We start from the raw sequence: 18,900 nt of genomic DNA on the forward strand, positions 1-18,900 counted from the left end.
CCTACGTTTTTGAAGCATTTTGAACACTACCGCAAAGCTGCAGCTTATTTTGTCAAATGCAACTACAATGGGTGATAAGGCCAAAGCAAATTTCAATTTCAATTTTTGTCCCCCTCATTGGAAAAAATCGAACAAAAATCAGAGGGGTTCAGGGGTAAATTACTAAGAATTGTAATATTCATCTTAAACTACTCATTCAATTGATTGTTATCTATTTTAAAAACATTGTTTTAAGTTTATTTTAGCAATTTAAAAAAAAATCTGCTAAATTTGAAACAAATTTTTAGTAGTAGCATATTTGTAATTATGTATAAAACACAACTTTCAATATTTTTTTTTGCTTTAAAAATTTGAAAATATTGGACTTTAAATTTAGTTTTCAAGTGTCAAACTACAGTAATGAAAATAAGAATTTTTCGATAAAAATGCAGAAAAGTTGAACTTTTTTGCACTCAAATGTTAATAGAAGTTAATGCAATGAGTTGCGAAGATTTATTCAACGATGTTCACCGAGTTGGATAAATACGACGAGTACTGAAAAACTCATGTTTTGCAACGAGCTCCATTCAACATTTTTTGCAATTCCGATAAATACCCTTTGAACGGAATCGTAAGTCAAATGTCCATGTATTTTGTCATTCCAACATTTAAATCGAAACAATGTTAAAAAGTATTACTTTTCGGGACAAGTGTTTAAAGGTCAACTTTTTGCCACTTCGCTAGGAAACTTTTTCTATTCTTCTGAAGAAACGAATCGGCCTACTTTTCCCTACCAAAAATAACAGAATGGAAAATTAGTACCAAAAAACAAACAAAAAAAAAACAAAGATGTAACGCCTTTTAAAATGTTAGTCTTAGTAAAAATTTTTTGAAAATATTGTTTTCGAAAAGATCGGAAAATTTTACGAATGTTTCATATTTTAACATTGAAAATTGGACCATTAGTTGCTGATATATCGACATTAGAAAATGGTGTGTTGTTTCCTGTTTTTAAACCTTTGCATGGCAATATCTCAGCAACTTAGGGTCGTATCAACAATGTTCAAAAGTGCAAAATATAGAGAATTTTCTCAGCTTTTCAAAAATATTTTTTTCAAAAGTGGGCAAACATGTGCACTTATTTTAATAAATGAAAAACTGCGACTATTTTCAAAAAAGTCACCTTAAAAAGGATTTAATTTGAAAACGGTGCACTTTATGAAAATTTCACAAAAGTACTTTTTGATTGCAAATTTGATTTTACACCATGAAGTTGAAAAATTTTTGCGAACAATTTTTCGATTTTTTGAAAAAAAATCAGTATTGATTCAAAAATTCATAACTCGCTCAAAGATTTTTTGCACAACCTGGAAATTTCTGAAAAGTTGGCATTTGATGTCCTCTAAAACATATCAAAAAATGAAAAAAAAAATAAAATAAAAATAGTGTTTTTTGCAAATCAAGTTTTTCCTTCAAAAGATACAGATTTTTGAATTTTCATACATAATTTTTGTATGGCCAGCTGCCAAATTTGTATGGAAAATTATATGGACAAACTAATGATGCAAAATGGCTTCTTCGGGCATACCGAAGGGACCAAAAAAGTTTCAATCGGATTAAAAAATACAAAAATTAAAATTTAAGAAAAAAGACCGATTTCGTAGAGAATTGCATATGTACGACTCGCGCTGAAAAAACTGCTTTTTGCAACTTGTTACATAATCTACTATTTCAGCATCAATTTCAGTGCCGAAAAGTAGAACTTTTCAGTATATATTTTGAAAAGTGCAATTTTGCTATTTTTTGTAGCGAAAAGTAGGCTGTTTCGTCGTTCCAGAATGACAGGAAAAGTAAGTAGTTTCACGACGGAATTAAACAAAAAAGTCCTTTTTGGTATTCTGTTGTGGAACAACTTATTTTGCTGTCTTTCTCGAAGGACAAAATTGCCTGCTTTTTATCGCCATTACGTCATTCGAGCATCCATTTAAAAGGCAATTTCTATAGATTTTCTCGGTTTGTTCTGGACGTCGTATCGAGATGCTCTGGTTTCGATGAAACTTTCAGAGTTTGTTTGTCTATACATGAGATGAACTAATGCCAAATATGATCCCTCTACGACAAAAAAATGGGATAAACGGGCATTGAAGTTTGAGGTAGAAAAAACATTAGTTATCTTAAAATTTCTCGCATTTTGGCACATCTTGATAAAAATAAATTCTCTTTGCGTATAAAAGGTCTGGTGCAGCACTTCAAAGTATGCCATTCAGATCAAGGAATGGTTTGACTTTTGTAAATCAATGATAAAAATTTAATTGAATATATTTTTGCAACAGCTTCCAACACCCCTACTCCGTTATCTCAAATAATAGGAAATTTCGTGGGCTATGAGTCTACGGTATTAACTTTTTTTTTTTGCTAATCGAAGTTTTTCTCTTAGCATTGCGTTTTTTCTAAAGCAAACTTTTTACACCGGTTACTTTTTCCCTGTACCCCAACCAGACACCTTTTTTTTGGGCAAAACTTTGACATATTCGGAATCCTTGGGTGATTTTACACTAGTGTGAGGTGAAGATTAGGAGGCTCATATTGTTCATGAGTTCATCTTATGTATAGGCAATCAAATGCTGAAAGTTTCCTCCAAATCGAAGCACCTCAAAACAATTTTCATAATTTGACTTTTTCCTAATGATCATACAATCACACGTCATATAAGTTGGTAATCGTATCGTAAGCGTCTTTACCGCCAAATTCCCGGCTAATTCGCGCCACATTCTCAAGTCACTCCCCCATAATCTCCCTCTTTAGCGGCGACACCACCGGGGTAATTTTGCATAATTGATTATTCAATCGATCCGGTTTATTTTTTCACGCGCCAAGCCTTGCTCTCGGTCGTCTGTCTGCCTTCTGTCTGTCTGAGCAGACTACCGACTGATATCTGTTGCTGCTGGTGCTGGCTGGCTGGATTCTGGTGTTGCATCGATCGCGCGCGCGACGCTCAGTTTCAATAAAATTTATGCGACAATCGATTATCTCCCAAGTAGCTGGGCCTCCATATAAGACGCCCCCGTCGTCGTCACCGCCTCGTGTTGGCATATTTTGCCGCGGCGTTTAATAAAATAAGTGCTTTGTTTAATTTACGCGGCTTTTTTTTTGCAGTATCTTATTTTACCCCCAACCTCCCTCTGCTTCTCATTTTTCTCCTTATCGTTAAGACCTCACTCACTCTCGCACACTTGTGTTGAGGTGTTAATTGCTTATTTTCCGCACATTACAAGGCTTCTTGGGCGTGAAAAAGCAACACGCCGCCAAGTAAGTCGCTTCCGATCGATTATTAATAAGTAATCATTTATATAATGGTTATAATTAACTTAATGTCATTCGCGCGGTGTCGCGCTGTTGTCGCTTCGCCTTTTGTCGATATATAATCAAGTGCGACAAGTGGCTCCCGGGGAAGGAAAATACGTCTTTTGAGCTTTTTTCTCTGGAAATTCGCTGTACAGCTGAGCCGATGTAAACACGCAGAAACAAAATTTCACGGGAATTTACATCGAAAGCCAAGCACATAAAAGGAGCACTTGGAGAGATGTAAGTTTACATTTTATTTTATATTTAAACTTAGCTATTTGCTTAGCTTATTTGAAATTCTGGAGCGATGAAGCTTGTTTGGTTCCTGGGTCCTTCATCGATTGCAAACTGTGCGGTTGATACCAGTCAAACACAATATCGTCACTTGTGTGCTATCTTGTGACACATATGCTGTAAAAAGGTATGACATGTCACAAGATAGCACGCAAGCAACGATATGCAAATACACATTAAAAAAATATGTGTAAAATCGCAAGCACATCACCTTTTTGGGCAAATTTATGAAACATTGTATGAGAAACGATTTTGCACATCCCAAAAATATCACCAATCCGGTGAGAGTCATATTCAGATTACTAATTCCGCGCCCCAATCCTCCTGGCTCACAAAGGTGATGTTCATGTCGAAAAATCTACTCCAAATCCTTCGCAATCCAAAACCCAATCCGCACCATATTTAAGATAACAAAACAATACAGAAAGTATTGTATTGATGAACTCGGTTGATGTAAACATAAGATTCGATGTGATCATCAGTATCATATGTAAAATTACGTTTTTACGTATGATTTGTGGCAAATTTACATCACATCGCATTTAAGTTTAAATGATAAATAGCGGGCAAAACTGTTGCATCAATATTGATGTAGCAATTAGAATTATTTTTTTATGTGTAGGTTAATCAAAAATTTTTAAATCAAAAAATTGAATTCAAAAATAAAAACTAACATAAAAAAAAACAAAACAAAATATCCAACTAAACAAAATAAATTAAGAACATTCAGAAATGTTTGGTTTTGAAAAAAATTAAAACAGTTCGAAATTAATTATCCCAAATTTTCGAAAACGTTTCACTCCAGAAAATTGAAACTCGAAATTTATTTTATGTTTTCTCAGCATTTCTCTAATCTTAAACATGACTCCAAAAATGCTTAAAAATTATCAGAATTATCAGAATGAAAAAAACAATAAATTCAAAAATATCTTAATTAACGCGAATCTACAGCTTTTAAATAAAAAATAACATAACATAAAAATTCAAAAAAAAAAAAATATATAAAAACTTGTAAAAATTATAAATGAAAATTTTATTTGCAAATTTAAAAACAACTCGTATATAATTATCCAAAATTTTCGCCAATGTTTTACTCAAGAAAGTTTAAACACGAAATTTATCCTATTTTTTTTTCAAGATTTCTCTACCCTAAAATATGACAAAATATGATTAAAAACTATCAGAATCATCAAATAATTCTAAAAAGTAAATAAAAAACGAATCTTATGTTTTTACATAACAAATAAAAATCAAATATAAAAAAAAAACAAATAAATTTAAAAAAAACCCAAAAATAATGAAATTCATAAAATTTTGAATTAAGTGTCTGGAATTTCGGGATTTGAAAAATTTAAATACAGTTCGTACTGGATAATCCGAAATTTTCGTCATTTTTTCAGTCAAGAAAATTGAAACACGAAATTTGTCTTGTTTTTTTTTAAATTTTTCAAACTATCACTTTTTTTCTATGTAGGTGAAGAAACGCCAAACAAATAATTCATAAATTTAAAATTTAAACACAATTCTAAAGTTTTTAAATTAAAAAAAATTGAGCTCAAAAATTAAAAAATCTTGGAAATAAAAAAAATATCAAATTTGAAAATCTAAAAAATGTATTTTCAAAAAAAAATATTCGAGAAAATATAATACAGTTCAAAATTAACTATCCGAAATTTTCGTCAATGTCCATTAAATTAAAATACGAAATTAATTTTATTTTTTCTCAGAATTTCTTTAACCTGAAACATGACTCCAAAAAAGCTTCAAAATTAATAGAATTATAAGAACAAAAAACAAATGATTCAAAAATTTCTAATTTCAACGCGAATCTACACTTTTGAAAAAGAAAAAAAAACTAAATAAATAAAACTAATTAAAATGGAAATTCAAAAGTTATGAGGCATGAAATTTAAATACAGGTCGTACTTAATTATCCGAAATTTTCGTCAATGTTTCACTCCATAAAGTTTAAACACGAAATTTATCCTACTTTCCTTAACATTTCTCTTACCTAAAATATGACTCCAAAAATGCTTTTAAATTATCAGAATTATCAAATAACTCAATAAAAAAAAATAAACACAAATCTCATAGTTTTAAATAAGAAAATAAAACTCAAGTTTAAAAAATGGCATCAACATTTTAAATAAAACAAAAAGTTACAAAATTCATAAAATTACAAAATTTTAAACATGGAATTTCGGGATTTGAAAAAAAATACAGTTCAGCGAAAAGAAACACGAAATTTTTCTCATTTTTTATTAAAATTTCTCAGATTATCAGATAGTTATTTGATTTTCTGTAAAGATGGCGGCAAAATGGTTGCATTGAAGAATTTAAGAACAACAAAAAAAAATCAATTTTATTATTTTGAAATTTTTGTTTTTTTTTTTTATTTTCTTAAATCATTATTAGAATCACTAATGTTTTCGGGCTTCGAATCCCAGAATTTCTGAATTTAAATTTTTTTCATTTCTATTTTCATGAATTTTTAATTTTTCAATTTTTTTACCCCTCAAGAATCCCTAGTGCAAATAGTAGCTTAATTAAAATTGGGACTGAATATATATTTCATCAGGGCCTCGTGGCGCGGTGGTTAGCGGCTTCGGCTGCTGATCCCTAAGTTGCTGTGGGCGCGGGTTCGTTTCCCGCATTATCCTCCTGGCCTTCTATCGGATGGGGAAGTAAAACGTCGGTCCATTTGCGTAAAAGAGGTTTTGGATGACTCACCACACATAACCTTCGGACGCCTAGAAAGGAGCAGAAACTTGCAACATAGCCCACAAAAGATCCGGGGGTCGTTGAAGTGGATTGCTTTGCTTTTCATATATTTCATCAAGATTTTCATTTTTAATGATTTCGTTTGGCCGGAATTAAAAAAAAGTGCATAGAACTTATACCAAAGGGATTTGGACTCAGTACGCCCACCAAAACATGTCCCAAAAATCGAGAAAAAAAAGTATGATTTAAAACATGGAAATAATTTTTTTCCAGTGAAAAATAAATGATATAAAAATTAAAAAAAAAACATCATAAGAAAATAAATATTTAAAGCTTGTATTCTGCTACTTCAATAATACTTAAAAACAGTCTTCTTGAAGATTATTTTGACGTTTCTAATAAGGAAAAACAAACACACATTTTTGGAAGGACAATAAAAAAAGTATCAGTAATTCATCATGCATCTTTAAATTTTCCAAAGAACTGTCATCCCTTTCATCCGCACCGCCACTGTCGTGATGGCGCGGCTTGTCGCGTTTTTCACTGGAAGTAATGAAAATGTCACACGAGTTATCCTTCACGTGGCCGCGTTGCATGAACTGTTTTTTTTTTTCTTCGTTTGCTGGTGCATACTTCAATTTCCAATTCCAACGCGATCAGGCCACATCAGGCCCCATATATTTACTGGCAGGCTGGTGTCCCGGACCGAGCTGCATGCAAAATGTATGTGACGGAATGAAGTTGTCACACGCGCGGCTGTCAATACTGTGGAGTACTTACACCTGGCATATATGTTGGGCTTTTCGGACTTTTCTGTGGAACCGCCGAAGGATGCAGAGGATTGATTTGGCAGGTTGTGGCACATGCGGTGAACATCAACATGAACCCATAAAGTAGTCGAAAGGACGGAGCCGTGCCGGGGACATGGCAGTAAGGGATATTTATTGGTATTGCGGGTCGTTTTGTTGGGAAATCGTGAAAGGTGGGACAGTTTGCTGGGCATAATCTTGATTAAACGTAAATAGAATAAAGATTGTCAAAGGAAAAATAACTACAGCCACGATTAAATCCAAGTCCTTTAAAACCTTCCCAAATTATGATCGATCGCTTGTAGAAGCCACGAAGAGAAACATTTGAAAAAAAAACCACTTCGTATCTGCCTTATTAACGCCCACTGTCAGAGCACAAATCGACTCCCATTTGTTTGGGTCCTTAAGCCGCAAACACACACCAACACGTATTTGTTCAAGCCTTCATCCAGCTAATAATACCCCACCTCGCGAAACACAACAATGTTGCAAAACGACCCGTTACCGAATTTTGAAGAGTGATACCTGATTATTAAGTGATTTCGTGAAGCTCGAAAAAAAAACTTGGGGTTCGTCTCTTCTGCCCGGCGGGTGACATGCTCGGCCAAAACGATCTTGGCGGACGAGGTCAAATCACCGCAGCTGTACCCTCCCCCTCTACGTCAAGGTAGTCTCCTACGATTTCTGGGCCAACCGTTAGATGCTTTCAAGGAGTAATTTATTCCATGAATAGAGCGCGAAACTATCAATTGTGTAGCGCTCGAGCCGTCACAAAAGGCCGGCGTGGAAAGCTGTTAAGGAGAGCTTTTTCTTAAGGATAAATTATCCATTCAAGCTATGCTGCAGTACCCTTCCAACGGAGCAGAGAGCAAAAACCGTCTCGACTCCATCAGAAAGCACTTCTGTGTACAATCAATTCAAGTCCGGATGCAATTTTTATTACATTCTCTTCTTGCAAATGTGCAGCCAAGAGCTGCCTCAAAACATGAGGCAAGGAGCTTGGAGACCGGGAGGGGGTTACCTTTTGCCAACCTGTCTCATTTGTGTTTCTATGTTATTTTCCAGAAGGAAATTATGGCTCACCAAGAACAATGGTTTTTAGACCGTCGTCGTCGTTGCCGCAAGATCTCAACGTGTAGCAAGAGTTTGCAGGAAATTGTTGCAATTGCGACTGAATGAAATGTGGCGGTACACAGATGGTAGAACTGGAATGCCTACCTGTGAATTGTTACAATGTTTTAAATTTGTTGTTTGCGCCGCCGTTTGAGGAAAAGGTCACACACATTACGAGCGGCAATTGTACAAAATTGTCCATGGTGGCATTTGCTAATCGTCAACTGAAGGCGACTTTTGTAAAGCTGACATATGGAAGGTGTTTCTTTCACATTGTCGAGTAGGACTTGGTATATAGGGTTCCTAAATTTGTTCACTATTTTCCTCTGAATGTTCTAAAAATACAAAAATACAAAAATACAAAAATACAAAAATACAAAAATACAAAAATACAAAAATACAAAAATACAAAAATACAAAAATACAAAATACAAAAATACAAAAATACAAAAATACAAAAATACAAAAATACAAAAATACAAAAATACAAAAATACAAAAATACAAAATACAAAAATACAAAAATACAAAAATACAAAAATACAAAAATACAAAAATACAAAAATACAAAAATACAAAAATACAAAAATACAAAAATACAAAAATACAAAAATACAAAAATACAAAAATACAAAAATACAAAAATACAAAAATACAAAAATTTTTACAAACAGCTTCCGTGTCCTGTCGTCAACTTCCGATGCCCAGAAAGCACCTTCCTGAGGGAGTCATCTTCAGCACCAGACATAACAACTGATTAGGGGTTCCAAACTAAACTGTTAATTAACGGATATTTACAGCATGTGATCGACTTCTCGTGGTTGATCAGAGAAATAATGACTGGTTGAACAATCGAAATTGATCGTTAAGGTCTAATCGATGATCATGATGACAGGGTGAATTGGATCATTATGATTTAGAACGTTGAGTAGGATTACAGTGATCAAAACGAACAGTCTAAGCAACGTATACAAAAAAACACCAACACTTCGATCGATAAAGATGTCCAGACGCTCAGACAATATCGACGCGCGTACTTCCTTCCACGCTAAACATGAGGAATTTCGCGCGATCGTTATCTGCCGCAGACGATAGTGATCTCGTGTTCACAAGATGCAGTCTCACATTTCGGCCCACGGTTGTTGAAGGTTGGTTGCTGCGGGCTTCAAAGTGTCACTGACGCTTTGGGAACCACCCGCCGCGGCAACTTCCCGTTCTTCGGCGTTGCAGAACAAGTGTTTCTCTATAGCGACAACCTTCAGGACATCGGGATTTTTGGAGTTTTGTTATTTCTTGAAGTCTGCCTTGAACTCGCATTGAGTAGGATAGATCAGCAGAGTCAAAATTTTGAACAGTGTAGTCTACATCAAGTTTTGGATCTCTTCTCTAATCTCTTTCATAAGATTCTATAATGATCTGCTTTTTACTCAATACGGACATCGTTTGACATTACCCTTAAAACTCTTAAAATTCAACCCTGGCCTAAAGAGACATCAACGACTTTTAGAAACCCACTGCGATCGCATGTTCGCGCAAACTTCTGCCTTCAGTGATCGAAAAGAAGCACAACCGTCAAAAGTCGATTCTTGACCAGTGTTCACCGTGATCCGTTCCCTTTCTGCTCATTAAGATTGCAATTCTTAAAGGGGTAACATATGTTGTTCGTTGGCTTTGTACCAAATTCGGATAAATTCTAGAGTTTTTTTTTTTTTTAAATCGATCTAATTTTCTTTCATTACGCTGCCCTGGAAAATAAATTTCTTAAAAAATAAATAATTGAAAAATAATTATAAACCATTTATGTAACCCCACAAATCTCCCTTCAAAAGAAACCATATTACGTAAAAATAATTATCACTTTTTGAACAGTTATGAGTGCAGCCCACTGATACACACACACACAAACGCCCCCTCGAGTCTTCTTCTTTTCTCGCACCAGCAGCGCAGCGCCAACTGCGACTCGACTGAGACGGTTGGTGGTGATGATTTGACAGTTTTGATTGGTGGTGCCTGCCAAACCAATGCAAAGCATAACAGGAAAAGGGGCAGAGGGGGAGGGACGCATATGTGAACTGCATAATAAAATAACGAATTGCATTAGCAACATGCATTGACACATGCAACGGGCGCTGCAAGCCATACAAGATGAGATGCCGGGGCTCTGACTGACCGGCCGGAGAAGGTGCGTTTGTGTGAGTGTGTGCGGTTATGGACATGTCCGGCCGGATTAGTGCACCCATACATCTGCCGCCGAGTTTTGATTTTTTTTAAAACAGTTATTTTTGGAAAAAAATCGAAATTTCATACAAAACAATTTTGATTTTGATTGCAAGCGAAATGTACTTTACACATTTATTGATAAAGAGCTCCGTTTTCAAGATAAAGCATACAGTCATGCCTCGGTCTAGCACCGCATATGGTGGATGCAAAACCGAGGCGTGCATTACTGAAGCACAGAGCTTATGGGATTTTGGCTATATGGGAGACATTGGCTACAATCCTACGAAAAATCATCCAAACTTTGAAAAAATATAGTGACTTAGAATCGAGATGATGTCAGCTATCCATTGCAATTACAATTACATGAAATTATTCACAAAAATACGTATTTTTCCTGTATTTTTAAACGCAATTTTTACTAAAACAAAATTCAAGATCATTGTTTTTGCAAAATAGGTTGATACCCATATGGTAATGTTTTTTTCATACATTTCGAATGTCATAAAACATTTTTTTGAAAATATTCAAAATTTTCTCAAAACTCCGTATTTTCGAAAAGTGCTCAAAATTTCATTTTTTTTTGCAGTGTGGGTATCAAATGATAGGAATTTTTTCATACATTTCAAGTTATAACACAAATTGTTGAAAAAACTAATTTTTTTCACAAAACTGCGTATTTTCGAAAAAAATACTGAAAATATCAGTTTTTACAAAATGGGGATGACATTATCGAATTTTTTCATAAATTTTGAAAATATTAAAACAAATTTTTAAAATACTTTAAAAAATCGTAGAACTACGTATTTTCGCAAAACAATCTCAAAATTTCAGTATTTTACATACTATATATTTTCGAAAAAAAAAATCTCAAAATTTTAGTTTTAAACTGAACTGATTGAAATTTTGAGTATTTTTTTTTTGAGGATACGTAGTTTTGTGAAAATTTTGGGTATATTAAAAAAAATAGTTGTAACATTCGAAATGTATGAAAAAATCCCTATCAAAAACTTAAATTTTGAGTACTTTTTTCGAAAATACGCAGTTTGTGAACATGTTGAGTACAGTTAAACCTTGCATAGTTCGCAGGCGTTACGTTTTGTATTTATTCTGAAATTTTGAAGACTTTTCCAAAAATACGGAGTTTTTAAAATTTTTGAGTATTCTCAAAAAAAATATTACTTCCAGAATGTATGAAAAAAATCCGATTATTTGTTACTTATATTGCAATAACAATAATTTTGAGTATTTTTTTGAGAAACATTTTATTTTCGAAATACTGGAAAAAATACGTATTTTATGAAAATAATAACTGCAATGGATAGCTGACATCATCCCGATTCTAAAACACTATTATTTTTTAAAGTGTGGATGATTTTTCATAGGATTATTATAGCCAATTTCTCCCATTTAGCCAAAATCCCTTAAGCTCTGTGCTTCAGTTATGCACTGGGCCGTGCTTAACCGAGGTTAGCTGTACGAATCAAAACCGAGGCGTGCAAAACCGGGGCATGACTGTATATGATTTTAGCAAAATATTTGCAGTTTTTAGATATTTAAAAATAGTGACCAAGAGTGACCATTTATAAAAATATTTTTTTGAAAAGATAAAGATAAGACATTGAAAAAAAAGAATAAAATGATTCAAGGCTAACTTTTTAAAAGGGCCAAACATTCAATATTACGCTCTTTTGAAATGTTAGTCCTGGCTAAAAAAAAATTCAAAAAATTATGATTAAAATTAGAAGTTCCTATGTTCTTTGGTATGCTATCGGTTTCAAACCAACCACATTTTTTGGTCAAATCTGATTTAGATTGAATAAGAATTAAAAAAAATCAGCACTAAATTTAAAATTAGTTTAAAATTCGCTATTTTGCTTGTAAACATTTTTCAAATAATCGTTTAACCCATTTAAGTAAAATTGTGACAATAGTCTGCATATTTTATAGCATTCAATTTGAAATCTCTGTACTTATTTTGTTGTTATATTCCTGTCTCAACCAAAGTCAATCAAAAATATGAGAAAAGTAGCTACATCAGCTAACATAGGATTAGTTCAGTAAATTTTCTTTGATAGCCCAATGAATTCTAATAAAATATATCATAATACTCAATAAGGATTAAATATAACTAAATTTAAATAATTTAAATTTAATACATAAATTTATAAAAAAATCAATCTCCCCAAAAGAATATTGAAAAAAAAATCCTTTATTTTGGTGGTCACAAAAACTCACTCTTCATAAGAATTGTCACCAAAAATAAAACTATGTCTATGATCCATTAATCACCCATCGATTGAGTTCAAAGTCACCATCTCAATAACGTCTCCTTCATTTTGATCACCTCTCAGACAAGACTTAGCTAATATTCGCCAAAAATCTGCGTCTTTCGCCACCTTAACATGCTAAACCTGTTGACTTGTGGCGCCGCCACTCGGTGGTCATTCACCGATGTTCCGAGGCCATCCGGACGCTGACTGCCCTGAACTCTTGAGCGGTATTACAGGGCACGAGGACTGGCAAGTGCAGTCACACACGTCTGAATCGACATCATTATCCTTTACGACCAAGCTGGGGAGAAAAACTTGGCCACTTGAAGTTTTCTTTTAAAGTTGACTTGTTACAGGTTCGACGGTAAAGAGGTTACTGCGGGGCAAGATCCGGTGAACATCCACAATTGCCAAGTGAATGACCACAAGCGAGCATAATCGCCACTTGGCAGAGAAAAAGGGGGAGGTAAATCGTAAAAATCCCAAGCAAAACTAGACCAATGCGGGCAGCACAACAAAAAAAAACACTCCACTTTTTCTTCGTTGACCAGTTCTGAAAGGGAAATGAGCGTAAACACGTTTAAGAGCAGAGTAGAAAAAAAATGTCCTCACCCTACCCCACCTCGGTCCAAGCCCTTCCACAGTCACAGTCTCGTGGATTCTTCATCCGGTGGTGCGCTTATGATTTGCGCTATTTTTATATTTCCGGCTTGGCCAAGACCGCGCATCATGGCCAAGGGTCGTAAAAAATGCCGGCAAGAGGGGGGGATGATGGCAACGCAAGACGAACATGTGACAAGTGGCTCGCGTGCCGGTGTGAGGGGGTCGTAGGGGTTGTTATTGCCGGCCACCGGAACCGGTTGTGAGGTTTTAGTAGAATGGTGGGGGCAAAAAAAGACGACTGGGGATTTTGATGACGACTAAAAAACTCACGGAATATTTGCATCGTTTTCAAATTCTGTAATTTTTGACAAAGAACTTTGTCCTAAGGGCACTGTCTACGGGTGTCAATCCAAAATTTCGCGAAGCGAAAGTATAACGAAATTGTGTAGTCTTTAAGATGCTTATATCTTCCACCCCTTTCACCCCCCCTTCCACCCCAATCTGTCTGCTCTACCCACCAAACGAAAGAGGAAGTTTTAAAGTACAAGTGGACTACCTCATAAAGTTGATAAAACTTTGTTAAAGTACTCAAAAGTTAAAAGATGAAAAATAAAAATTCAGACCGGGAAAATCTAGGTCGCTGATTGGTATCTAGCACTTCTGTCTTCTGCTTTCGTGGAACTGTCAAACGAGAATGTTGAACCATGGTTGCAACAGGTTGCAACAAGCTGGCGAAACTATAAAAGCTAGCACTTCGCCTCAGAAATGTTCAGTGCCTACCGAGGTTTCGTCAAAGATGGATCTCACGGTGGTAATTTTATTGCTCACACACACACACACGCACACGTTTATAGAAACTGACTGTTTTGGCACCAACACGAATAGAATTCCTCTATTAAGCAGATTTTCAGGTGGCTTACCGGTATCCAGCTATTGCTTGGTGGAACCGACAAACTGAAAAGATTTCGGGCAGTGGGGTTGGTTAGGATATTGGCCACAGTATAGAACGGCCAGTGCCCTCTAGTAGGTTCCCCGGGGGACCCTCTGGCAGGTTCCCCCGGGGGACATTTACTGAACCATAAATTTTTTGGCAATATGGATATCAAAATTCATGGTTTTTAATACTAGACATGAAAATGGCCATTTCGATAGTGGGGGTCACAACCTGGAGTGGCCGGTGCCCTCTGGGAGGATCCTCCGGGGGATATTTACCGAATCATCGAGAAATTAAAAGTGAGAGTGTGAGGGTGCAACATGGAGATAAACTTTTCGAAGTGCCTTGGAAAACTTCCCAGCAACTTCACAGAAAGTTTAACTCCATGTTGCCGATTTGACAGCTCGATACGATGTTTGGCGAAATGGGAATATGATTTAAAAAGAATTAAATGAAAATTTTATTTCCACAGTGGTGGCGATGTTTGAAAAAATTATAAATATTATAAATTATTATTAAATCAACAAATCAGCAATGATTCAAAGAGTAATCATCGAATAAATTTTCTAGAGTTTTGTGCAAAGTTCTTTGACATGTTGGTCATGTGTAACATAACAACCTGCACCTTTTTGTTCATAAATTAAGAATTTTGTTTTGATATGTTGAAATATGTATGGGAAACACGCTCATAAACACTAATACTTTGGAACCATTTACAGTCTGACATTTTTTTAAGCATGCTTTATTTTGAAAAAAAAAAAACTCTTACTCTAAAAGACTCTGTCCAATTGTAACCAAGTTATAGAATTCTGTGCGATAAAGCATTTCTTTGAATATTTTTTTCAATTATTCCATAGAATTTATCTTTCAGAGATTTTGTTTACAGAAATGAAATATTTTCGAAAAATTAAAATAAGTCTCCCTTATCTTTTTGACTCGATTATTACATTATTTAATAAAAAATGATCAATTTCAATTTTACCATTATTAAATATGTGAAATCGAAAATGAACATAACTTTAGCATACATATTCGTTCAACTTTGTTGTAAGTCGGTTCAATCAGAGTTGTAAAATTAAATACTGGTACAGCTCTCAGGCTGGATTGATTTTCAACATTTTGGATTTTATCAATTTTTACTTGAATATATGTATTTTTTAGAAGTTTAATGTTTTTGGACAATTAACCACACTCCCTTTGTCGTAGATATAAATATGGTCAATATTTGGCATGAGTTATTTCATGTATAGACCAACAAACGCAGAATGTTTCAAATAAATCTGGGTAAAAACCTGTGAAATACTCTAAAAAAAAATTGCTCTTAATTCAATAATATTTCAGGGGATTTTCGATGTGGCCATCGTCCTAACTTCCAATCTGATTTTTTTGTCTCATTTTTTTTTTTTTTGCTAAGAGATAAGTATTTTTCAGAACAAAAGAGAATTGCTTCCTAAGAACCTGTCTCTTCACAACGCAAGCTTGATTTATTTTAAACTCAAATATATGGTTTTAAAATTGCTTAGGTACAGTCAATTCACTGATCATATTTTTTGCAGAGCAACATACATTAGAGTTTTGTGTAGGAAAACTGTTACGTAGAAAAATATTAAACTCTATAAAACATAAAGTGTTTGATACAGCTGAAAATGTCAGAAAATTTCTCAAGTTTATAACATTTAAGAAATTGTTCAATTATTTTATGTTAAGTTAAAGGTTCTCAAACATTCCTCAATGTTTGTTTGTTTTTATTCAAATTACCAATTATTAAAATTATTTGTCAATTTAATCTCTTAAAATTAGATAAGAGTTAATATTATTTGACATGTGACATTTCTTGCAGATTCCTGAAACCAGATGTAAAGGTAAAAGTTTCTTAAATTGCGTTTTTTATTTCCTCAATATATTTTGAAAAGGTGGAACAATTTGTGAGGATGAAGCAGATTCCCTCGCTTTTTATGGAAAATAGTCTTATTGTTTATTGTTTTATTGTCTTTTCTGTTTTTCAGATGGTTTCAAAAACCAAAAAAGACATTCAACGACATTTTGAATGATACCATCCTAATGACCTCGTCTGATCGTGATGAAACCTTCAATGCTGCACACACTCGCGCTATCAATCGGCTTGATCTGCTTATGGGCATGAATTATACTCGTCCGCCGGCCATCAACGACCATAACCAGGCTGGCACCCACGTGATAAAGACTCCTTTTTTTTTAAAGTGGAGAAAAAACCGCCAAACCAAAAAACCTCCGAAGAATAATACGATCAATTTAAAAGCCATAAATTGACCGCAAAGGTTTGACCACAAACAATTTTTTTTCTCCCTCTCTCGATCGACGATGATGTTCCAGAACTTTGACCAAAATAATGCACTTTGAAGAGCGCATCCAGACACTATCAAAATCGCATAAAAAAAGGTTTTAATCCGCCGTCGTAACAAGCGTGAATTGTGAAAAATGACGGCGATCGCGGAGGAAGGATATCAAACTGTCAAACCGTTCTCGCCGAAGAGGGATTCCAACGGAAATGAGGGGTTTGATTTCTAAAATTGATCAAGTGGTGCTTAAATCGTCTCACAACTTCACGCAAAACAATTTTCTCAAGCGATTCAAAAAAAAAAGCCGACCAGGGCAATTCACACCGAGGTTCAAACAGTTCCAAAGGGAAAAAAATCCCCAATTAAAAGGAAATGCCATTAAAGTGCGCTTTGATGGCTGAGCGCGAGCAGCGCGAGATTTCGCAGTAAAATTAATTCGATCGTAAAAACGCACTGCCAGCCGATGGGTCCCAAAATTATGTCCACCGTCGTTGAGTTTGGCATAAATTCGGCTCGACCGTCCTAACAGGGCCGCACCCCTGTCCAAGCCCCAGTCAGTTCGTCTCAAGGTGGAGGGTAAAAAAAGAGACAAAATTTTTAGTTTATTGATCAGTCTGGCAAATTTTTGATTGCGTGTCTTCTTCACTCCGTTCTACCCACCCTTTTTATCCAAATTTGATTTGTTTTTCCTCTCTTTTTTTTTCTTTCTGCCCCACCAACGAATAAATTTATTTGCAGAGGCCGCCACATGCGAAACCATCAAGTGCAAGGACCGGCAGCACTGCCTGACCGACCTCAGCACCCACAAGCCGCGCTGTGTGAGCTGCAGCTACAAGTGTCCCCGGGCCAAGCGGCAGCAGCAACAGGTGAGTTGGCGGGTTCAAAGGTCCCGAAAATAAAAGCTGTTAAAAATGGGAGAAATGTGCTTTGTTTAGAAGATCATGGTAAATTAAATCAAACTTTGAAAATTTCGATTTCCAAATAATCTTTGAAGTGGATGGAACAAACCCCGAAAAATTTCGTTCGAGAAGTTCCTAAATAATCGAGTAGTTTTTTATTTAATAACTTTGGCTCACACATTTCCGTAGTAACTTTTCAAAAGGGCGAAACCTTGGATGTAAACAAACAGTTTATCTCACTTGCTCTAATGACAGTTCACGTTGAGGAAGAGTTCGATAGGCTTCTTGTTTACATTCAAGGATTCGCCCTATTGAAAATTTAATACGGAATTGCTTAGAATTTGATTCTTAGTCGTTGCGTGAATGTGTAGGTTTGTAAATGATATTAGGTACTTATAACAAAACTCAGCATTTTTTAACTTCCTTAAATGACAAGCTTAACACACTCGAAATTTGTTATAAGACATTTGAATATAATATTAATGTTTAGGGACTATTCATAAACCACGTGGACACTTGGGTGGGTCTCGTGGCGCAGGGGTAGCGGCTTCGGCTGCCGATCCCGATGATGCTATGAGACGCGGGTTCGATTCCCGCCTTATCCACTGAGCTTCTATCGGATGGTGAAGTAAAACGTCGGTCCCGGTTTCTCCTGTCTCGTTAGAGGCGCTGGAGCAGAAATCCCACGTTAGAGGAAGGCCATGCCCCGGGGGGCGTAGTGCCAATAGTTTCGTTTTCGTTTCGTGGACACTTTTTTGGGAATCTCAACCCCCCCCCCCCCCTTCGTGGACAATTGCCTATACACAAAAAATCTTTTTTGTATGGAGCGTGGACAATCGCATACCCCCCCCCCCCTAAAGTGTCCACGTGGTTTATGGATGGTCCCTTATAAAAAAACAGCAATTTTTCACAGAGTTCATTGTGTTCCCGGGCAGACGATAATAACAAAATTCATGCCATTTCAATAACAAATACTGTTAAAGAGCAGTTCCAGCTCAAATCAGGAATTTTTCTGGTACTTTTGTACCCGACCCTCTCCGATTTCAATGAAACTTTGTAGACATGTTATCTTAGACCTATATAAGCCATTTTTGTGTATATGGAGCCAATTGTACTCGAAAATGACATTTGAGAAGGGCGTAAGTGTTTCAAATATTTTTGTATTTCGTAATTTAAAAATTACCGTATCTCGAAGCCGTTGCATCGTACCAAAAAGTGGTCAAAGACAAACTTATAGGAAATTGGACGAGCTTTCTGAAAAAAACACACTGAAAGAAAAATACACGATTTTTCAATTTTTATGTTAAAAAGTTCAATTTTAAGGTGAAGTCACGATTTTTTTCGTTCAAAATTTTTTAGGAAATAGCCTTAAATGTTACAAAAAGACTCACGAAAA

The 18,900-nt window shown here is 35.1% G+C and overlaps 1 protein-coding gene across 2 annotated transcripts in view; it reads left to right on the plus strand.

The window, feature by feature from the left end:
* LOC6042011 overlaps window positions 1–18,900 on the plus strand; it is a 152,695-nt gene that overhangs the window by 128,824 nt on the left and 4,971 nt on the right. For both annotated transcript variants that reach the window (XM_038259484.1, XM_038259485.1), the window contains exon 7: window positions 17,344–17,471. In XM_038259484.1, the coding sequence (XP_038115412.1) occupies window positions 17,344–17,471 (128 nt within the window). The remainder of the gene's footprint in view (window positions 1–17,343; window positions 17,472–18,900) is intronic.

Source organism: Culex quinquefasciatus, chromosome 3 (genome assembly GCF_015732765.1).
Source record: "Culex quinquefasciatus strain JHB chromosome 3, VPISU_Cqui_1.0_pri_paternal, whole genome shotgun sequence".
NCBI classification, from domain to species: domain Eukaryota; kingdom Metazoa; phylum Arthropoda; class Insecta; order Diptera; family Culicidae; genus Culex; species Culex quinquefasciatus.